At 40.0% G+C, this 24,358-nt stretch overlaps 1 protein-coding gene across 14 annotated transcripts in view; it reads right to left on the bottom strand.

Annotated features, from left to right (window-relative positions):
• The window catches only part of VEPH1 (ventricular zone expressed PH domain containing 1), a 291,970-nt gene extending 272,631 nt beyond the window's left edge, over positions 1-19,339 (bottom strand). For 11 of the 14 annotated variants that reach the window (XR_009502810.1, XM_059920044.1, XM_059920048.1 and 8 more), the window contains exons 1-2: positions 19,007-19,205; positions 11,040-11,334 (exon numbers count right to left, since the gene is read on the bottom strand). Coding sequence is in view for 13 of the 14 variants with exons in the window: in XM_059920044.1 (XP_059776027.1) it covers positions 11,040-11,177 (138 nt within the window). In the remaining variant the exon portion in view is untranslated. The other 3 variants (XM_059920041.1, XM_059920043.1, XM_059920042.1) reach the window with 3 other exon arrangements.
• Positions 19,340-24,358: the final 5,019 nt, after the last annotated feature.

Genomic DNA, 24,358 nt, shown 5'->3' with positions numbered 1-24,358 from the left:
CTTTGATGGTGATGGATGTTAACTAGGCCTATTGTGGTGACCATTTTGCAATACATACAAATATCAAATCATTATGTTGTATACCTGAAACTAACATAATGTTATATGTCAGTTATACCACAATTAAAAAGAAAGACATGGATAAAATAGCATAGAATATAAAGGATACGAGGGCAATGCTTTTTGTCTGCTTTGTTTACCATTATATTCCCAATATCTAAAAACATTGCTGGAAGATAGTAGGTACTCAAAACATATTTGTGGAATGCATAAATAAGTAAATAAATAGGATTTCCAGAAGGAGAGATTAGATGGAAAAGGCAATATTTGATATAATATTTAAGAACTTTCCAAGTTTGATAAAAGGTATAAAACTCAAAATCACAAAACACAGTGAGGGTTAAGTAGAAATACACAAATAAAACCACATCTAGACACATAATAGTGAAAATGTATAACACCAAAGACACAGAGAAAATATTAAAATAGAAAAAAGTAGATTATGTACAAAGGAATGACAAACTGACGGCAGATTTCACAACAGCAATAGTATAGATTACTGAGGAATAAAAAGACTACAAATCTAGAAATCTATATCCAGGTAATTATTCAAAATTAAGGGCAAAATAAAGACAAAAAGTCTGAAAAACAGAAAAACAAACATTGAGAGGGTTTATTACTAACAGGCCTTCACTGAAGGGGCTTTAAAATGCATACTTCAGAAAGTAGGAATTTGGATTCAAAAGGAAAAAAAAAAAGAGGAAGAGAATAAAAAAAAAAAGAATGGTGAGAAAAGAAACAGTATCTTAGGTACTCAAAGTAAGCATTGGCTGAATTTAAAAAAACAAATCAGTAATTTTAAAGAATAGTTTTGAGGGCATTAAACAAGGTAGAATAAAAGTACTGCTTAAGAATATGTAAGATGAGTATTAAAGTATTCCAACTTCCTTGTGGTAATAGGAGGAGAATAGAGCCACTGCATAACTTTAGACAAATTCATTATAATTTATCAAATGTAAGAAGATGTCAATTATAAGACCTACCATTATGAAGAAAGAGAAAAATGTGCCATTTAATTGTGAGTTACATCATGCCTCAAAGAAAATCTTATGCACGACATGAATTCATTTCTTTGAAATTTCTTTCATCTATTCTAAGGGAATTGCCTGTTTCTTCTGCTTTCAGTTGCACTACTTACTGTATTTTAATAGGCAATCTTTTACAAATACCTCAATAATAAAAAGGTGTTTTTATTTTGTTTTGTTTTAGGTTCCATAAAGTTCTCGGTTACTGTTTTGCAAGAAAAGATGGAATTTCTATCTTGCCCCCAGTGATGAATATTTCATTCACTAATACAAAATTTATACCCTGGTCCTCTCTTTCCATGCCTTTCTGCATTGCTAATAAGTTTTTGTTTCAGTGCCACATTATATTTAGAAGTTTTGAAACATTTTAAATGTATATTTAACTCAATATTGGTAATAATAATGCACATAAGTCAGTTGGAATGTTAACAATATGCAAAGCTATGATAAGTTCATGCATACGTGGGCAATGACAACTATATTATGCCTATTGCCTGGCCCATAGCAACTGTCAGATTGCAATAAATTATAAAATGTATACTTGTTTCAGAGATATAGATATGTGAAAAGTATCTTAGAATTGATGAAATATAGTGACTATGTTTGCTAAAATTTTAAAGGTAACTACTAAGAGTCTAGAAATAGAAATTTTAAATTTTTAAACACTTCTCTTAGCAATTGGCAGTCCAAGCAAAAACAATTTTATTGAGGCTATAGAAAATTTGAACAACATAATTAACAAGAATTCTTTAATTGACAAGCTTAATGTCTTATGCTCAATGATTAGAAAATATGCATTCTTCTTGGGCACATATGAAACATGTAAAGAGGCAGGCAGTATAGTGTGGTGCTAAGAACAGTTTCTGAAGCCAGACTCTCTGAACTTGATTCTTGGCTCTACAATTTACTAGCTATATAATCTTGGACAAGTGAAATTATTAAACTCTCTGTGTCTCAGTTTCCTCATCTATAAAATGGGGATAATATTAGTATATTTATCTCAAAAGTTTAGAAAGGAATAAGCATATTAACTTGTAATAAGCTCTTAGAACAGTTCCTGGAACAAAGCAACTGCTACATAAGCATTAGCTATTACTATGTACACAAATTAGCCATAAGCTATGCTACAAAGCAAGTCAACCATTTCCAAACAATTGGTATCATGCAGTTAACATTCTCTGACTACAATGCAGTTAAATTTTAACTCAACAAGATTACAAATATTCTTTGGGACATTAAAGAACAACCTTCTAACTTACTTATGATTCAAAGAGGAAATCACAATCAATAAAGTATTTAGAATTCATAATGAAAATACTATGTCTCAGAAACTTGTAGGATGAAGCTAAGTGGTACTTAGCAAGAAATCTATCATCTTAAGTGCTTATATTAAAAAATAAGAAAGTAAAAAAAGCAATAAACTAATCATACAACTGAGGAGATAAGTTAAAAAAAAAAAAAAGCAGAATACAACCAGAGAAAGAACAAAGAGGAAAATCATAAACCTTAAAAAAGAAATTAATAGAAAGAAAGATCCTATATAGATGCTAAAAGCTTTAAAAAAAGACAAAACTCTAAAAATATTGATAAAAGAAAATATCAGTGAAAAAGAGCATTTAAATACAGATGCAGCAGAACACACACACACACACACAAAATAATGCAAACATTTTTATGCCAATCAATTTGAAAACTCCGATAAGATGTACAATTTCCTAGAAATTATATTTTACCAAAAGTGACTAAAGCAAAAATCCTTCCATTTTCTTCAAAGAAATTGAATCAGTACCTCAAAAATCTACCCCAGAAAACCAACCAAACAAACTCATGGTGCCCCGAGGGTGTTCTGTGAGATCAAGGAATAGATCATCACCACCTTATAAAACTGTTGTATATAATAGAAATGTGGAGATATTTCCCAACTCATTTTATGAGACTAGTATTTATACTTTGATACCAAAGCCAGGTAAAATTAGTAGAAGAAAGGATAATTATAGGCCAAGCTTACAGTTCCAAAACTCCTTTAAAAATATGAAACCAAATCAGGAAATGTATTAAAATAAATGTAAAATTTTATTTTATCCCAGGAGTGCAACAATGGCTTTATAGTTTAAAAATCTATTACTGCAGTTCACCACATTAACAGATTAAAAGGGAAAATCGGATTATCTAGAAAGAGCAGAAAAAGCAGTTGATAAACTTTAACAGTTCTTAGAAAAATACGAATAAAAGGGAACCTCCTTAATCTGACAAAAGGTATTAACCAAAAGCCTGGAGCAAACGTTATACTTACATTGCAAAGTCAGAAAGCTTCCTTTAAAGAAGGAAAAAAGTATATAGGCTATTCCTATTCTATTCAACATTTTTCTCTAGAGCTAGTCAGGACAAGGAGACAGAGAAATCAAATAAAAGGCATAAGAATTGAGAAGAAAGAAACAAAACCATCATTACTTTAAGATAATGATTGTATATATAAAAAATTCCAAAGAATGTGCTTCTCTTTTCTTAAAAAAATCCTTTCTTGGACTCCCTAATTCTTTCTAATTACCACTCCATTTCCCTGTTCCTCTTGGTAGGAAAATGCCCAGAGTTGTCACGGCTCATTTTCTCCAAATCTCCTCCCATTCTGTCTTAAACTCCAATCCAGTTTTCACTCCTCTCTACCCAATGATACTGTTTTTGTCAAGTCACAATGACCTTCATGTGCTGGAATAATGGTCAGTTCTCAGTCCTCATCTCACTTGACCTATGAGCAGCATTTGACATCGCTCTGTCCTTGATAGTGTCCACTTGGCTCTCAGGACATCATGCTCTTCTGACTTTCTTCCTCTTTCACTGGACCTTTCTCTCAGTCTACTTTACTCGTCCTCCTTCATCATCTTTTTGATCTTTGTGCGCTGAACTCAGCCTTTGGACTTTCTTCTTCTCTGTCTACACTCACTCCCTTGGTGATCCCATCAAGTCTCAAGGCTGCTGAGTTCCAAAATTAAAATGTCCAGCCCAGACTTCTCTCCTCAACTCCAGACTCATATATCCAACTATCTACACTATATCTCTGCTCAGATGTCTGACAGCTCAGACTTTACGTGTCCAAAGAACTCTTGATCCCTTTCTACCTCTCCCCCAAATCTGTTCCTCCCAGTCTTCTCCATTTTTCTTAACAACAATTTTATCATTCTAGTTTTTGAGACCAAAAATCTTCGAGTCCTTTCTCTCTCTCTTTTTACATGCCGTACCCATATCAACGAATCTTGTTTGTACCACTTTCAAAATATATCCAGGATCTGAACACTTCTTATCACCTCTATTGCTCCAAGAGTCTCTGTTGTTTCTTATATCTGGATTATTGCAGAAGCATGTTAATTGGCCGCCCTGTTTCCACTTTTGCCTTTTTGCAGACTCTTTTCAAAACAGGAAAAGGAAAGTCAGATCATGTTACTTCTCTGGTCAGAACTCTCCAACTCTCTGCCCAAGGACCTATGTGATCCAGCCTGCCCTTTCCTTCTGACCCGATCTCCTATGATCTTTCCACTTTGCTCCCTCTGCTGCAAGCACACTGACCTCCTTGCTGTTCCTCAAAAACTCTAGGCTGCCCTCAACTTAAGGACCTTTGTACTTGATGGTTCCTCTACCTGAAATGATTTCCTGCAGGTAGCCACAGGTAATGCTCCCTCATTTCCTTCAAGTTTTGCTTTAATGTCAGCTTCTTAGTATGGCCTGCCTTGTCTGCTCTACTTAAAATTTAAAACCTCCAATTTTATGTCCCCATTCTGTTTTATTTTTCTACATAGCACTTATCCTCTTCTACTATACTACATATTTTCCTTATTTCTTTTATTTTCTGCCTCACCCAATTAAATGCATGAAGGCAGAGTTTTTTGGTGTTTTTTTTTTTTTTGGTCTATTTTGCTTACTCCTATGTCCTCAGCATAGAAGTGTCTGGAACGTAGTAGGTATCTAATAAATATTTGTTGAATAAATGGAAAAAATTTATAAGCAATAAGAGAGTTGAAGGAGTTTACTGGACATGATATTACTATACAAGTGTCATTTATGCTATTATCACCTCAAAAATAGTTGGAAAATATAATTTTTTAAAAGGGTACCATTTATAACTTCAGCTAAAAACGTAAAATATTTATAAATTTTAAAAAATGTACAACACTCAAGAGCCTTAAGGAAAAAAACTAAAACCTTATTGAAAGATATTGAAGAAGATCTAAATAAATGGACAGATGAACATTATCTACAGATAAGAAAACAGTACCATAAAGATGTTAATTTTCTTCAAATTAATCTATAGATATAATGAAATTCCAATCAAGATACTGACAGAATTATTCATGAAAATTGAGAAGCTTAATACAAAATTATTAAAGAACAGAAATGAATCAAAACAATTTTAAAGAAAGAGTTTGGAGGATACTCATCCTATCGGATATCAAGATGTTACAGTAAAAGGCAAGCTATATTTGGAGTAAGAGACCTGCAACATGCACAAAGTGACAAAGGATTTGTAGAAAAATATACAAAAAAACTCCTTTAACAAGAACAGATTCTTTTTAAACCTCAAGAGAAAAATGGAAAGGAAAAAAAAAAACTCAAACCATAAAGAGGTGCTTTACTGAAAAGAAAACTCAAATGGCAAATAGCAAATAAACATATGAAGAAATGGTCAGACTCCCTAATAATGAGAGGAGTGAGAGTTTAAATAACAATCAGACACTGCTTCACTTAAACTGACACTTTAAAAATCTGATAAAAGCAAGCATTGATCAGGAAATAAAGCCACTGGGACTCTCATACTGTACATGTCTGATGGGAATGTAAATTGGTAAAACCACATTGGAGAGCAATTTGATGGTTTATCAGAAAATTGAAAGTACACAAAACCCCAAAATTAGTTGTTTCACTACAGATTGTGTACGCTAGATATGAAGCACATTTGCCAAAATTGTTAATTATAAGAATGTTCGCTGCAGCACTGTTAAAATAGTGAATGTCCATCAAAAAAAAGACTGGATAAATAAATTGTGGCATAGTCATTTGATGGAATACACTATTGCACTGAAAACAAAAGAATTGGAACTACATGTACTGACATAGATAAACCTCAAAAACATAATATTGAGACTTATGACACTATTTATATAAAGTTTAAAAACATGAACTACAGTGCTATAAATCATTTTTGAGCCATGCATATGTAGCAAAGAAATAAAAACACGTATGGGTAAATACCACAACAGGATATTGGTTTCCTTAAGAGAGGAAAGGGAGGAGCATTGGGTTAGAGAGACACATGCAGGTGATAACAATTTTATTTAATTTCTTAAATTTGGTGATTTTTGTGTACCTAACATTTTTTTATTGTTAAAAAAATTAAAGAGAACTGGAAGACGGGTAGATCGATTAGGCATGGGTGAGCATCGTGGGAAAGGTGGTGCTGAGAGTATGAGAAGAGGCTGAATGGATAGGGAGAGAGTCTCACCTGGGTAGTCTGGAAAGAGGGAGCCTAGGTAGTCCAGATAATACTTGAAATGAAAAGACAAGTATAAGGTGTATTTGGGAACTTAGAATTTTGAGTGAGAAGTCACTTTCTCAAATCAAGCCTGAGGATAAAATATTTTCCAGCTCTGTTTTAGAGTAACTGATGGAAAAACAGGGCATGGACTGCAGAGCAGAGTCTAGTAACATTCGCTTGTTTTATGAGTCACTTTGGGGGGAGGATTAAAGGCTTGCTTACTGAATCTTCAGATTCTGCAAAGCTGGGAATGATAACTAATATATTGGACAGAATCATGGTTTTTTAAAAGGTATGAACATTCTGGAATGAGGGCCTAAAGATAAGAATATTATTTCAATGGTTAAAATGTGACATTCTATACTTAAACATTTTTTTCAAGTTATCTAATTACAAATCTTGATTTAACCTGAGGGTCTTGGCACATCAAAGGATAAATGTGGCCAACTATGTGATGTTACTATTGAAAAGAAGTTTTAGAAACAGAGTATCTGACTAGAATCAGCAACTGTTCCAAGCAATTGGTTCAAGTATCAGGCAATGATAAATTACAATAATAAATTTAAAAGGTTCCAGGGGAGGGTAACCAAAATTCTGAGAACATAGGCTACAAAGAGGCATCCTCCAAAAATCTGGAAAAAAGATTGCCCTTTGAGGATTAAACAAACAAAAAAAAACCACTTGTATGAGTGGGATTAGCTAACTACAGGGCTAACGCAAGACACTACCTATACATGGGTGACTTTACAGGTAAGTTAAATACAATCTCAGGGAGGTAGGGCTAAAATGTGATTATAATAGAAGAAGAAGACGCCTAATCAGTAATAATATTACTTGTCTAGAGAAAGACTGAGTAAATAGAGTTGGGGAGAATAGCATGGAACACACAATAATTCTGACGGACGTGAGTTATACTTTTCTTTATAAATCACTAAGTCACCATTATGTTTCATACTTCTGATAGCATGATTTAAATAGCATTTCTCATGTACTGACAAAATTGAGTTTCCACACCAGAGACTGGTGTAAACTATCCCTGCTACAGGCCCTTCTTGGTCACGGAAAGACATAAGGATATTCAGCTGGGAAGAGAAGCGGAGGTGAGACCTGATACCTATCTGCACATGTTTAAAGTTCTTCTTGTAGGAACAGAGGTTAGATTCTCTTGATTGTTGAGGGCAGATAATAGAACAAAGAATAGTAGAAAGAAAATACATAGACTGCGATTTTACTAGGCCAAAAGGAGGAACACACTAACAATTTGAACTTCCAACAGTGAGACAGCTATCTCTTTGACGGTTAGGATTCTTTGTTCATAAGCAGCAGAAAAAGTTGGGATAACTGTAGCAAAATAAACAGACAAATAAAATAATTAAAAGATATGAGGTGGCTTGCAGATTTGAAGGGAAATTTGTAGTATCTAGCCTTAGAAAGGCAATGACTGAGGCAGCTATAGTCACAGAGGGACAGAAAGCAAGGACTGTTTCTTTGGGACACCATCATCATGATAGCTCACCCTTTGCTGATTTCTTTCCTAGAATTACTGGGAAAGAAAATCTGATTGGCATAGCTTGGGTCAGGTGTCCCCACTCCTGCCTTCCCCGCTCCCTGGCAAAGGCAAAGTAGAAAACCTTGACTCGAGGCCCCATCAGGGAAGGCTTCATGCGATGGGAAGGGGCAATTTACCAAAGGAAAATGGAGGAGCAGGAAAAAAATATCAGAAACCTACTATGTCCCCATCATTGCAAAAACAGAAGGAGAGGCCACGTATTTGTCGAGAATCCTAAAGAAGGGACTTCTGTTCTGGAAGGAAGTTGGACAAGACAGTTTAGAAGGTCCTTCCAGTTCTATGTTTCTAAAGAGGAATTGAGAAGTGGAATTGATTACTGAGATCCAGGGTCATTAGGAAAGCCCTAAGAAGGAATATTTATCTGATCTTGGTTATAAGGGAAGGATGGGATGCAGCTAACAGGGAAGTAACCATAGAGTAGGCATGGTGGTTCAGGGGACTGATCACTGGCATTGGTCATTGAATGTCATGGGTATTGAGGCATCATGGAAACACTTTGAACAATGGAGAGACATGTAATAAAACCTGGCTTAGGAAATTTAAGCTGGTAACTGTTAGTAGATTGAACTAGAGAATGGCAAGGCCAAAGGCAGGGAGATCAATTGGTTTGGGAGCCTAAGCCAAGGTGATAGCAGCAGGAAGGGAAGAGAAGCAGCAGATGAGAGGCATTTCTCATGCAGTGCCTACAGAATTTACAGGAAAAGGCGAGAATGAGAGAAAGAGGTCAAGAATGACTCCAGGTTTCAAACCTGGAGATCTAGGAAAAGGGTAGTATAACTGGAAGAAAGGTGACAAATTCTAATTTAGATATATTGAATCTGAGGTGATGGATATCAATTAGTACGAGCTTGAAATTTAGCGAGAGATATGAAGGCTGAAAACAGATCCCGGATTCCCCCATGTAGAGGTTGTACTTGAGGATATATGAATAGATGACTTTCTATAAGAAAAGAGTATAATGCAAAAGGGCAATTGAGTCCTTTTAGAAAGAGGCAACCACTAAGAACTAGAACCACTAGAAATCATTTCAGGAATAATGAAACTTGAACTGGCTTTTAAAGGAGGGGAGGTGGGAAGGAATGCCAAACAGGGACATGTTTATAACTAGGATTGATCAGCAAATTTCAAAACTGGATTGATCAACATGATCCCTGCATTTTAAAATTGGAATGATCTGCATGATTTCTCTAAGAAAAATTATTCTTTTTATTCTGCCACCTATCTACTCTGTGCCATGGTTACAGATAGAGAATGGAAGAAATGGGATGTGACAGAAATTAGTAGATGAAGATCTCAGGAGAACTACTAGCTCTCCAGACCTACTAGTCTCGTGGGATGCTAAGTGGAGGGCTTAAAGTATGGACAGTGCTCTTGATGACAAAGGACATGCCAGCCTTAATGGTTAAAAGTGGGGACACATAACAGAACTCACCAGTCCTGAAATTCTGAATTTGACATCTGTGAGACAAAGCAATTGATGAAGGAACAGAAGAAATCACTGACACTAGTGACCTCTAGTGGAAATAGGCTTCAGGGAAATATAGATACAGATACCTAGATATGCATATACATATACATATTTTCCATTAGCTTAGATAAAATCAGTAGCACGTTCAGCCAGTTTATTTCCAGAGGAGTGTGAAGGAAGGGACTGCTGGAAATAGCACACAAATCCTACCCAGAAAGCGGAAATGTACCAGGAATACTTTGTTTTCTGAGTCAGACTAAGTTGATTAATTTTCTGGACACGTAATGGCTGTCAAAGACATTACCTGGGAAAAGAATAGTGTTTGGGCAGTGACTTCACGTGTCACTGGGCGGACTTGGCACGTTAATGGCAAGAGAACGTGCTGACAGATTTGAGGAGGAAGCAGCACTGGTTGCTGTGCCTTTTAAGCATCTTTTCATTATGACATAGAAGAAAGCTGCTATCGCTGAAATATGTACATATTTGCTATTCAGTATTTTATGGCTCCAGTCCTGTCTCTTTCCTTTGCCTGGTGGGTGTTTGTGCCAAGTGTTGGCAAAAACACTGTTGAGCTGGGAGGATGGGAGGGCATAATTGGTGGCCTTGGCCTTTGAAATGGGACCAACCTCCAAGCACAGTCAAGAAGGTCAACATCAGACCACGCCAGGCACTCCACACGCACTCTCTTTCAGAAGTGCTTTCAGGATATATAATCTTGACAGAGGAAAAGCGAAGGAATGGGAGGGTTGATGGAGATTTTAGGTTTGTCTGATCACACTAGGGGCTAATAACGGGTGAGTTGAATTAAATGGGTGGGGGGGGGGGTGTAGGAAAAGGATCAAAGGAAAGGTTAAAAAAATGGAGATTATACAGAAGCAAACAGAATCAGCGTTATTAAGCCCTGGGCAACTGTCACTTCTGGCAGCAGAGTGATAGTTGTCCTGGTCTCGTATTACCTGTGTGGCAGGAGGTGTCACCTTGCCTTCTTTCATTATTTAAACCCCATCTCACACCCTGCTTTGTTTACTGATGCTCTTGTGCAGCTTGGTGGGTCTGCTTTCCCCCAGATTTGCTCCCTCTCCTCTCCATGTCATTTCAAGGATATAGAAACAACCTTTAGACAGCCTTTTGTGAGAATTCCACTCTGGTCTGCAATTTCCAGAGTTCTGGTCTCTGTGAATGGGCGAAAGGTGGTCTGGCTGCTCCCGCAGTCAAAGACTTCCCTGGTATTATTTCTTAGATGCCAGCTAAACCACAGAGAAGAGTTAAGAGAGACCAACATGAGTGGTCCTTCCTCTTTCCTCTGCAAAGATCTTTTTCCCCAGGATATGTAGTCGTTTAGCTCCAGAATAGGTCATTTCAGGGGACTAGGCTAAGAATGAGTTTACTTACTGAAGATGAGCTGATGATTTTAATTTGCTCCAAGGCTTCTGTCAGGCTGCCTTCAATCTCAGAGTCATCTAAGGAGAAGAGGTCGCCGGCTCGTGAAAGATCTTTTTGTCCCAAGACCAGTCTGAAGAGTTGATGCATGCTGAGGAGTCTGATAATCAGTGGACTGTCTGCAGGCCCAGGACCATGTGTCTCCGTCACCAGAGGTTAGTGAGACGAAAACATGTAGCAGGACATAGACTTCGTATTCCTTGAAAGGTCATTTTTCTCCAGACTTTGAGGTCTTCTTTGACAATCTCTGCAAGAGAAACAAATGACACAAGATAGCCTTTAGTAGGATGGCATGAGCTCAGAATGTGAACGTGGTGCCCAGAAGAGAGAGAGGAAAACAAAGACATTTGGAAATGTGCATGGGATCACAGATTCTGGCTTGATGATCTTCAAAAGGACTCTTTCCGTATTTTGTCTCAAAGAGTCCTGTCAAAAATGATTATATTTCTCCAGAATTTAATTTGAGCCTCAAAAAGCAGCTTAAATCCCCTACTTTTCTCCTTTCTATATCCTCTCCTTCTCTCCCTGCCACAAGGAAACAAGTGGACCAGCAACAAATATGCCCAATACTTGCCATATTTGCCCCAAACAGATTCCCATGGGAACCAAACAGAAAAGGGCAATGAAAGGAAGATAGAACACAGGAAACACCTTTTAGACCCACTGCCTGTTTCCTGGATGTGGAAACCGATGCTTAACTTACCTTCTTGGCTGGGCTTCTTTGCTGTATTGACAACAGAAGCTTCCTGAACCTCAGTCCAGAAGGTGCCCTAGTCTTGTGTACTCTCTAAACAAATGGCTATGAAATAAAGAACTCTGCCTGGGAGTATGAGATCAGATAAATCTCTATAGCACGTGAGCGTGAACTTGAACACAGAGCTTGAAGGTGAGAACATTGCAATGAAGGCTAAAGAGGAAGGGTTTTAGGATTGGGCAATCCTCCCTCTATTCCCAAAGTTGAAATAATAAAGTCCCATTGTAGTTCTTACTTAATTAACAGCCCACAGAGAGTAAGGCAATGGTACCAATTAAATAACTGATTATTCTCATCAGCTACTTTCTGGGCCCAATAAAACCACAGACCATTTGCCCTGGTAGAGACCTTAGCAGTCATTTCATAACCTTGGGGAGGTTTAAGACTTCTTCGAGGCCTCACGGTAGCTGTGGCAGTGCTCTTCTCCTGATCTCAGGCCAGTGGGTTCCCCCAAAGTTTACATTAGAGTGGAGTCACCTCATACATACAGGTAACTTACAAATGCAGCCACTTGTTCCAAGAGTGAGAGCTGAGAGTGATTTATGTAACATAAGTGATTCTGCCCAGCATTTCAGTCTGAATGTGTTCCCCAGAATGAGTGTGAAAAGGGAGAGTCTGCTGCTCCCTTGGGTGTCCCCCCGTGAGCTATCACTGTGGCAGCACCTCTCTGTGCCGAAAGCAGTTTTAAAGTTTAAAGATACATACTCTCCATACAACATGCTCTCGAAGCACAAGCCAAATCCCTCATCAGGCACTTAACTAAAGAAGCTATCTGTAGTATTCCAAATGGTGCAATTTATAGGCCATTGAAGAGATTTCAAGAGTAGTATTGCCTGCATGCAACTTTTGCACTACCTACCAGCTTTAGAAAAATGACGCCCAGTACTTACATATGCTTGTCTATATGCCAGATCCTGGATGCTTTGTAAACATTAACTCATTTAATCCTCATAACAATTGTATGAGGATATTTCATTCCTATTTTACAGGTGAGGAACACAAGGCATTAAATAACTTGTCTAAGCCACATAGCTAGTAGATTAGAGAGCTGGGATCTGGACCCAGAGACTCCCGTGCTAGGCTCCCAGTTCATAACTGCTGTGGACTGATGATGACACATAAGGCTCCACGTGAGGCTACCGTTAAGAGTGGAAACCTCATGAGTAACATTTGAGGATGAAGATATGGGTAGGGTCATAAAGCAAGAAAATGAATTCCTCTTGCCTCCTACACTGACCCTGCATCCTTGTCCATCTACACCCTGGGATTTAGGCCAACCAGAGAGCAGGAGGGTCACAAGGAAGAGAGGCTTAGAGGGTGAGAAAAGAACGAGAGGGGTGGGGAAGGTTTCAGGGGACGGGGAGAGAGGAGAGTGAGGATCCTACAGAGTACCTTTGCATCCTGGCAGATGTGGAGGGGTGAATTACAATATCTACAAGAAAAATTAGGCCAGTGTTTTCCTGAATTTTCCCCTGCTCCCCTCGCCCTCCCCCACCCAGATATTTGCAATGACAGAGTCTCCGTGAAATAATATTCAGGAAAATAAGGTATTGGATGGAAATTAATTCACCTTGACCAGTCAGCTTGTGGGTCACTATCAGGCACTTCTGGAAGCAGATTGAGCTGCCCCAGACGTAGCAGAGCTGGAACTCTGAGAAGGAGCAGAAATACGTGCTGGGAGAGAGGGGCACCCACAGGGTTCTCCTGGGCTCCTTCTTTTCTTTTCACACTTGCAGTGACACCTGGTGTGGAGTCCCACACTCATGCTTCCAACTGCAGCTGTTACTCTTGTGTGTCCACCATGTGCAACATTGTTGTTCAACACATAGCCATACATGAAAACTTTCACACATCCAGGGGTGGAGGAGGGGGAGAGGAGACTTGTACCAAATGTTCTACATTACAAGGATGACCCAGAGAAAAGTCCCCGAGGTACTACAAAAGGAAGTTTGGGGAAGTACGAGGGAGAGAGAGATCTCTCCTAGGGGAAGATGATAAGGAATGGGTTTGTGGAGGAAATGGTGTTTAGCCAGAACTTTTAGGTTTCATTCAGTGCATGTGTGCTGAGTACATACTAAGCCACCTGCTTGTCTGGGGCCCCAGATTCAAGTTCCAGCCCAGCCACTCAGTGGTCATGGGGCCTTTGGTTCATGCTCTTCCCTTCCCCAAGCCTCAGTTTTCTCATCTGCAAAATGTGTCTAAGGCACACCTCATCTACCTCATCAGGTTGTTTTGAAGATCAAAGCAGATAACACACAAAAGAGCACTTTGTAAAATAATGACACCACCAGCTGATGTTTAGTGGGTGTTTACCATGTGTCAGGCACTACTCTCGAGAGTTTGCCACATAAAGAGTCACTGAATTCTCACAACAATTCCATGCGGTGGGAAACTGGTGTTCAGAGAGGAAAACAAGCAGTCCAGGGGGACCTGGAGAGTGAGTTGCAGAGTCAGGATTGAAAGCAGTTGGTCTCCCAGGACAAAGCCCCTCTCAGGACTGTGTGTAGGTACATACATGACTGTGCATGGTAATTATTGAGCTGCCTCCCTTCCATCCGTCCTCATGTAAAGAGCACCCTGCATCCTTATCCAGTCTGCCCTTTCCTGGATAAGAATCAACAGGGCATGTCATTTATTTTGCAGCAGCTCTGGTCAATGTTTTGCTCAGGTGTCTGGCTTCTCTTGCTGTTCTCTTTGCAACAGCCCAGAAGGTTAGAGCCAGATCAAATTTTACCTCATCTTCTGAGGAACTTCCTACTCTTATGAATGTCATGGTCCTGTGACCTATATGTAGGTGTACATATGCACCCACCGTACACACACACGCACATGTATGTACACACACTAGGACACTTCCTATGTACCAAGTTCTTCACTAGGCACTTTCTTCTCAGTTCTCCCATCAACCCTGCAGGTAGATACGATTACCGAAGAGGAAACAGGACTGGTGAGGTTAAACATCATGCCCCAGGTTATACACAGAGCCAAGATTCACATCCAAGTAGGTCAGCCTCCAAATCTTCTACTTTCTATGTTACAAAAACTGGCTTATAAAATTCCTTTTCATCCCCAACTTTGGCCCTCCTAATTTCCTTCCCTAATCTTCAAGAGACCCTAATCTGACGCCCAGGTTCTCATTATTCAGTCTACATTTTTTAAGCAGATGTTGACTGACAAGTCGGGTTTCTGTATGGAGAAACAGACGCCCCAAAAAGAGAAATGATTCTGAACCACGCGCAACACATTTTGGGGAGTCCCAGCTGTCCCCCGCAAACGCGCTTTACCTGCGTGCTACTCCTCAAAGGCGCACTTGCTGCTACTCAGCGGTCTATTTTGAGACTGGGTGGGAGACTCGGGCAGCAGACTCCAAGGGCACAGGGATTGGAATCTACTCAGCTCAGTGAACCTGAAGTTGTTCACTGCGGTGCCGGGTTCAAGAATTCTAGGAATGCAGCCCGATGCCACTGGCAGCTCTGGAGCTGGTCAGGTGACAGGCTGCGCCTCGCCCAGTGGAGAGTTACCTCTGAGTGAAACGCTCTGTTTCCTGGGGTGAAGCAGAAAGCCTGCTCCAGTAAAGTGGAGTTGTTTTTAACAGCGAAAACAAAACTGCCTGTGTTCATGAAAATCTATACTTTCCCTGAGAAGAATGGAGGGGAAAAAAAAAAAAAAGCCACGCAGATAACACGGTTTCAATAGGAACTCAAGCAGGTGAATGGGACGGCTAATGGGAGCCATTTCTTAACATCCACCCCCCTCCCCTCCCCGGAAGGGAGGAGAATTGCAGCTTAATTAACACTTCCCTCCCCCTCGAGATTTCACATACAGAGTCTGAAACACTGAGAGTTTGTCCAGGAAGAGTCACAGCTCCTAAAGAAGTCATCCTCTTGCTCTGCCTCTAGATTAACATTGTTGAAAGTTTCAGGATGCAGGAAGTTGCTAATAAACAACAAACTTACTCAACAAAGATGCATACCCTGTTTTTTCCCACTTTATTTGCTGGGAGGTTTTTGAATCAGACTTAGATTGGTACTTTAAATATTGCAGCAATACTCAGAGAAAATGTTTATCTGCTTCATCTGTTGATACTGCAGAGGAGAAAAAGTTACCGAAACCCTTCCTTACTGTTTCAAAAGTTAGTGACACATTTTTAAAACATGTTTTAAACTATATTATTCTCTACCCCTAGCTTGTCTGTTCCTATAGTAGGTCTGCTCGTCCCATGGAGTCACCTATCTGCTGACAAAGTGCACAAAAAGCTGTGCTGCAGATAAATTCATCTGCATGATCACCAAGATGTGAACACTGCAGGTGTCTCCCCAGGGGTGCTACCCCATAAAGGTGTGTGCTCAGGGTGGCCACACACCTGCCACTGAACCAGGTCATATGCTTCAGGAGAATAACCTCTTAAATCTTCCTAAACACTTGGTGGTCAGTCTGTTTTTACGCCATGCCCACGTGGAGGACTGTCTCCTTAAAGAGTTTACTTTATAAAAATAGAGAACCTAGTCATCCGTGAGAAGGTATATTCTCTCACTGATAATTTTCTGATACAGTAGCTGTATTCTATTCCCTTTTAATGGAATAGACTATATTTCTTTAGTCTTCCCTCTTCTTCCTCCTCTATTCATTATTCACGGTACTTATCACTAGCTTTTATTCAATTTTCTTTCATTTTTAAATGAGCTTAGGGTCCAGAATTGGACAGAGTATGGGGACCCAGTAAGAAGAGCAGAGTGGTAAGTGTGGGGGGACCTGGGCACATCTGGGCTCAGCTATGCCGTTACCTGCAGTATAAACATGGGCAGATTAATCAACCTCCCTGAGCCTCAGGTTCCCTATTTACACCTGAGGATGGTGATGTGGGTTGTTGGGAGGTTTAAAGAGATTATGTAAAGCATTTCACACAGATCTGGCATATAGCAACCACACGAAGAGTGACAGCAATCATATCCTTAATAATAGCATTATTCTTGTAGGTCATTCTCCTGTTTACATGTCCCCATGCCATACCTTGTAAATGCTAACGATGACTGTACTGCTACCTGACATTGAATTCACAACGTTAAAGGTGCCTAGGTCTTTTCCATTTGTGTCATATTTATATCCTAGTTGTACTCTCCCCCAATCTTAAATCTGGGTAGTTCATGCACTATCTTGTATGTGTCCCTGTTGATTTCTTGGCAAACTTACCTTGTTCTCTTGGAGAGACAGCTTTACTGTGATGTTGTCCCCACCATGGCCAAACGGTAACAGTGAATTTTTTCACAGAGCGGATATGGACTGAAATACAATGTATCTCAGACTTTTTGTGGCCAGGTAATCCAAATATTTGAGCTTTCTACTTAAGTGTCGCGCTCACTCTCATGTTTATTAGGAAGGAGGGGGGGTATTATTCCCTCCAGGGCACCAGAGGGAAAAGTTCTTTATGACTTTTCAAGGTGACCTATGCTGAATGGGTGCTAATAAGACATTGCTGCTTTACTCTATTATGCATCAGTAGATTCTGCTAAATGAAAACACACTTGAACCAGAGGACTTAATCGCCCAGCTATTGGGATACCACTTTGGGGGGGATTTCAATAAACATAACTATCTCAGGAAGCCACATTATTCTGAAGAAATGAGCTTCTAGCTTCCAACTCCAGGTTAGGATATTCTCTGGTTTCTTCACTTCAGATAATTCTAGAATAGCAATATTTACTTACATTATGCTTTGGACAACACTACTGTGCATCAAAAAATTCGCATTTTATTCACCTGTGTTTAAAATGCCCAGTGACTAACTTAGACCCATTTGGGTTCTAGAAACTTTCAATAAAGTTCTCAGATTTTCCCTTGAAAGAAAGGATTAAAGATCCTTTTCAAGGAGCATCTTTTTCACACAGTGTGAAAGAACTACAGGCGTTCCCATGGGAATGGGCCGCATACATTTCAGCCCTTCCCACAAGATGTCTATTGTTCCCTGGGCGTCTCTCGGCTCCCTCTGCTGTGACATGTTGCTACACTTCACTTCTACTGAAAGCCTTTGAGGCTGGGTCATTCCAAATGATGCTAAAGGACTCAACCCTTGGTGTTTTTGCTAGAACTCATACAGTCTAAGTTTGTAGCAGCCTTGTTTTCATAAGAGCATACAAAAATTAGGTTTGGTGACCTGTTTAGGCAAGAGCTCAAAAAAATCTACTTAATTTTGAAAATATATTGCAACTTATGAGAACACAAATAGATAGGAAACATTTCATCAGGAATGAAGGAAACATCTAACAAACTTTCTAAACCAAGAATTTGTGATCTGTCATAATGATTTCAAGGTGTATCAATTTTCATTTGTAAATTTTGACTTCACAAGACACATTTGCTCTGGAATTGATACAAATCTCACCAAAAAAATTTTAATTCCAATTTTTTGGGTTTGTTTTTCCAGAGAACATACCCAGAGTTGCAAATTACAAGGAAAATTCAATGTTAAATGTATCTTTATTTACATTTAAATTTCATATATTAAACAACTGCATGACCAATTCAAATAATGCCCTAAGTATTTTTTTTCTAGTCTTTAAGTTGAAAACATATGTAAATGTCATGGAATTCAGCAGTTGAGTACTATAGCAATTTAAATATGTATTTGAAAAACAAAAAAGTGGCTAGATTCAGTTATGATTTGTAAGGTATCTGAAACATCAAGGGAAAAAAATGAAAGCAACAACAAACAATAATGGTGACTGTCCTACCCAGTGACTGTAATGATGCCACTGAATTTTCTTTGAAACTCATAGGCAGAGCCAGTTTCTTTGCTGGTTGCAAAATGTTTCTTGAGGTAAACAAAAGTATGAAATAGAAATGAGCCTAGACTATTACGGAGTAAAACAAAAATGCACATTCTGTGAATCTAGAAGCACAGTTTTCTGCTCCAGAGGCCTAGAGACACGTTTTAATAACCCACAGAGAGGTTGCTTTTTTTTTTTTATCATAATAACTGAAAAGCGTGCATACATGGCTAGACACACAGCTCCCAAATTCACTTTATCTGCATAATCAGCCACAGCCGCTGGAAGTTTCTCTGCCCCAGTCCGGAAGCCTACTCCTTGCCCCAGTACCGCTTCTGACGTTTACTTTAATTAGCTTTTGTTTTTGCTGAACAAAAGGACAGGAAAGAAGACAGCCATACCTCTTAGCACAGGAAACTCTGGCCATCATAGGAAATAGATGGCAAAATGCTTGATCTTTAGAGCAAGTCGGCAGGAACCCTCGACCATGCTCAGAAGCAGCCCAGTCGCCCCTGCCTGGTTCCGTCCTGTTGGCAGGCAGCAGCCGTGTTTTCCTGAGCTGCTTGTCAAGCCTGAGGTGCACTTGATTCCCTCCCCTGGACTCACCATGCTGAATCGAGCAAATGAGTAACTTCTCCTCCCTCTTTCAAACTTCTGCTTAGTGCTAACAACTGGCACAAAGCTTCGCTTATTTCTGCAGTAGATTTACAGAAGCCTCTCGGAGCAGATCCGTAGATTGAAAAGAATTAGAAGATTTGCCTAACAACCAGTAATTTAGGTGCTGTTAATGAATAGCTCACTCTAAGGAATCAAGGAAGTTTTAGGTTAATATCAGATGTGGGGCCTTTTATCAGGCAGGCATCAGTGAAAAGGTCTGGGGAGGGATGGAGGGAGGAATGTAGTGGAATGAGATAGTATTTAAGCCAAATATGATAGAAGAAAAATACCACAAGAGAAGGAAAATAACTAGTCTCAATGAGCAAACAATCTAACTATATTAGTATTGCTAGTGAAACCCTGAACAACTGAATGAAGCATCTAGTAGCACTAGAGATCTTTCCAAGCCAGCACTGTCCCTTCTTGTGCCCATCCAAATTGCTAATTCACTTCCTCTTACCATCCAAATATGGAACTCCTCTTCTCAGGCCTAATACACTGAGGATCCCTTACAAGCAGTCTTACATATCCTTACATCTCTCTCTCTCTCTCTCCTTTAAGGAGAGTGCTCTTCAAACCTCTAATGCATAAATTAATTGGTGGTACCCAGTGGATTGTAGTATCTGGAGGCACTTCTCTCCCCTTATGTGCATGACATGGGCTTTCTACACTTATTGATCTGAGCTTTTGCCTACACACAAAGCAATAGAATATTTCTGAGCCTCTTCTAACTTAGAGCTTTCAGTCAAATGAAGTATGTGAGTGTGGTGGGGTAGTGTGGTGGGGAGAATAAGATGTAAGGTGTACAACTGTACAAATTGCACAGATATCAATATTTCCATGTCATTGGCAATCACGCTACCATATAAATAAATTGCCGGCTCAGTTAAAAGGCATTCTCGTGGGGTGAAGAGGACTTTGCTTCTGTGTTTACCGCCCAACATCCACTCATCCTACTTTTGGTAAAAACTATACCCAAATTTTCCTTGGAAATGATGTCCTTTAGATAGAGTTGATTTACATAAACAGGTTGGATCTTAGCCAATCAGAGAATTGGATTCTCCTAACCATAGTGATTAATTTAGGGGAGGTGTGTGACCCCTTGCAGCCCAATGAGAGTCAAGATAAAGATGAATGTTTGGCTTTGGGGGGACAGAGTCTTTCCTGCTAGACTTGATGATGAGATACAAGGTCTGGTTGCTCTTGCCACCAAAAAGCAAATCTTGTGACTTTGTTTAAGCCTCTTAAACCAGCTGCTTCTGATATTGGTAAGATCCACCCTTCACTGTAAGCCTTTGTAGCTTAAGTGATTTTAAGTTGGGTTTTCTGCCATTTGCCTTTGAAAAAGTTTTACCGGACAGAATCAGCTGAAGACAGGTTTGTGGATGGGCTCTCCTGGGTCCCCACAGGGCAGCCCCTTGCAAAGGAAGTAGACTAGGAGACTCATCAGGGACCACCTCTGTCAAACGGGCCTCTTCAGTGACAACCACAGGCTTCCACAGGCAACAGGTAGAGACAGGAAAGGCCTACAAGGAGTGTAGTCATTCAGTGTACTTGAAACTGGGACATTCCAAATTAATTCTTTAATTTAAACAAGTATATGTTAACTTCCCCAAATATTTCCACTTTAACCACCTAAACTTGTTTGGTGGATCCTAGTCACGTACTGTTTGACCTTAATAAACCTAATCATGGAATCCATCCAGCCGTGTACAATTTTCATAAATTCCTTTGGGTAATTAGTTTCACAGAGTATTGCTCTCCCCCCTCCCCTGTTTCTGCACAACTTCCACCCCTTCCCACACTCCCTTGGCAAATTTGAAATAAAGAATCTCTAACCACAGTCAAACTAAGATGCTTCCTTTACAGAACATATATAAATTCTAAAACAACTTTAAATGTGTAAATTATATATAAACACTGAGAATTCCTGGATGATTTCATTTTCTATAAATAATTTTTCTTACCTGAAACCACTCACACTGCTTCAGGTATACCATTTCTGTGTTCAGGCTCCCAGGTTTGCAAGAGTCCATTAGAAGCGCAGAAATTCACACAGGTCCAGGAACTTCCTTTTAGCTCAGCAAAATAACACATGGCTTGAACTGCAAGAGTTTGTTTGTTTTTTTGGTTTGTTCATTTGTTTTAGGAAAAGGAGAATAAGGACCTGGGGCTAGGTTTATTGTCTATTTCATTAAAATAAAAAATACTTTGAATTTAAAAATGTGGTAGTGGGAATTCCCTGGCAGTCCAGTGGTTAGGACTCTGCACTTCCAGTGCGAGGGCAGGGGGCAGGTGGGTTCGATTCCTGGTCAGGGAACTAAGATCCCACAAGCCACAAGGCTCACGTACAATGACCCTATCACATCCTAGGTCCTGTCCATTCTGTGTCCTCCACATTCTTTATTATATGTGGTGGGCAGATCTTAAGGTGACCCTCAATGATCCATTTTCTGATGTTCATGCCCTGTGTAATTTTCTCCCCTTGAGTGTGAGTGGAACTTGTGACTTGCTTCTAAGAAATAGAATACGGCAAAGATGGTGGAAGGTTACTCCCATGATTACCTAATGTTATATAGGACTCCATCTTGCTGACAGACTCACTCTCAGATTCTCCTTGCTGGCTTGATGAAGTAATTGGTCTTACATGACAAGGAGCTATGGGAGGGCTCTAGGAGCTGAGGGCAGCGTCCAGCCAAGAACCAGCAAGACGCCAGGGCCTTCAGTCCTACAGACACAAGGAAATGAATTCTTCCATCAACCTGAGTGAACTTGGAGGAGGACTCTTCCCCAGTCAAGTTTCAATAGAACACAGCCCAGCCATCGCCTGGATTGCAGCCTTGTGAAACCCTGAGCAGAGGACCCACCTAAGGCATGCCTGGATTCCTGACCCACAGAAAATGTGGAACAACAAATGTGTGCCGTTTTAAACCACTAGGTTCATGATAATTTGTTATAGAGCAATAGAAAACTAATACATGACCATTCCCCCCTCTCCACTGTGATAGCTAGATAGCTTTGTTTCTGTTAAATTCTTTTTTTTTTTTTTTTTTTGGTCTGTTAAATTCTTCATCCTCTCTTATCTGGATGGTGACAGGAGTCTCCTAGCAGATCTCCCTGCCTCTAACATGGCCCCTTCAATTCCATTCTCAACTCTGCCACCAGATTAGCTTTCTCAAATAAAATATGATATATGACTCTTTTACTTAAAAATGAATAAGTGACAACTCACTGCCTGAAGATGAAATCCAAACTCCATTACTTGGTATACAAAGGGCTTTGTAATCTGGCTCCCACCCCCTTTCAAGCTTGCTGCACCACTCACACGCACACAACCCTGTGTAGTGAGGCCAGTGCCTTCAGAATATATCCAGGAGCCTATCACCTTTCACTCTCCTCTCTTTACTACCACTACTACTGTGATCCAAACACCATTATTTAATGTCTCACTTGGATTATTGCAATAGCTCCCTGCCTTCTGTTCTTGCCTTGTTAAAATATAGTCTTAACAGAACATCTAGATGATCCTATGAAAATGCAAGTCAAAACTGACTCCCTTCTGTTCAATGCTCTCCAGTGGAATGGCTCTCCACCTCACCCTGACTCAGAGCCAAAGTCCTTTCGATGATCAACAAAGCCTTGTATGATATAGCTTTTCCCCCTTCTTCCTCCTTGTCTTCAACTTCATCTCCTACCACTCTTGCTTTTTGCTCTCTCTGCTTCAGCCACACTGGAGCTACAGAGTTTTCTTGTTCCTTGCTATTCCTTGGACACAGTAGATATATTTCCACCACAGGGCATTTGTATTTGTGTTTCCTCTGCCTGGAAGGCCCTACCCCGAGAGGTCCTCATGGCTGGCTCCTTGACTTCATATGTTTACCCACATATCACCTTAGCGTGCTTTGCTTGACCACTGTCTATAAAACAGTGACATTGCCTGCCTCCCTTGCATGTCTCAGTTCCTGTTTTATTTATTTATTTATTTTTTGGCTGCATTGGGTCTTCATTGCTGCGTGCAGGCTTTCTCTAGTTGCGGCGAGTGGGGGCTACTCCTCGTTGTGGTGCGCGGGCTTCTCATTGCGGTGGCTTCTCTTGTTGCGGAGCACGGGCTCTAGGCGCGCGGGCTTCCTTCAGTAGTTGTGGCACGTGGGCTTAGTAGTTGTGGCTTGTGGGCTCTAGAGCACAGGCTCAGTAGTTGTAACGCATGGGCTTAGTTGTTCTGTGGCATGTGGGATCTTCCCGGACCAGGGCTCGAACCCATGTCCCCTGCATTGGCAGGCGGATTCTTAACCACTGCGCCACCAGGGAAGCCCAGTTCATGTTTTATTTTTAAATTTTTGTCCATACCACTTACTGTCACCTGACATACTATATATGTTTGCCTCCAACATATATTTACTACTTTCTTTTTAAAAAATTTTTGTTACACTTCTTTCTCACCGCCCCTCCAAAACTATAAACCTCATGGAGGTAGGAACTTTGTTCAGTTGATTCCGTAGAGTTCAACCTGGTGTCTAGCATATAGTGTGGACCTGACTTGTTGAATAAACTTTGAATAAATAAAGGAAGGTAATTTAAGCTTAATCAGACTCTCCATGCAAGACTGTAATTTAGAAGTGAACAACCTGATGAAGGATAACTGTGTAGAACCCACTTTGTCATTGAATTTGGTAAAAGAAACATCCATCTTTCATGGGCAGGAGTGGCAGCAAGGTCACGGTCCTGGCTTAACACAGGCACCTGTGGGACCAGGCTGGAGGTGGTTTCCCCACAGCTCCCAGTGCAGGAGCAGAAGGGGCTTCCCCACCTGTTCTCCAATGATCCTTCACTCCTCCCAGCATTCTGAGGGCTCCCAATATGGATTTTTAATGAATATCCATTTCTGTTTAATCAACCCAAAACTGCTTCCATTGCTTGCAACTGAAAAAAGGAACGATGATACAGCCATCATTCTCCCTTTTGCTACTGTGCCTTGTACCTGGCAGCCCCTCTACCTGGAACGCCTGGTCTGTTTATAAAGTGCCAGCTCATCCTTTCACCATAATTCTTACCTCTTCCTCTCTGTAAAGATACTCATGCCAAGTAGAGCTGACCTC

Source organism: Balaenoptera ricei, chromosome 4, assembly GCF_028023285.1.
Source record: "Balaenoptera ricei isolate mBalRic1 chromosome 4, mBalRic1.hap2, whole genome shotgun sequence".
NCBI classification, from domain to species: domain Eukaryota; kingdom Metazoa; phylum Chordata; class Mammalia; order Artiodactyla; family Balaenopteridae; genus Balaenoptera; species Balaenoptera ricei.
Note: the sequence above shows the minus strand (reverse complement) of the source record. Positions and strands in the feature narration are given on the sequence as shown.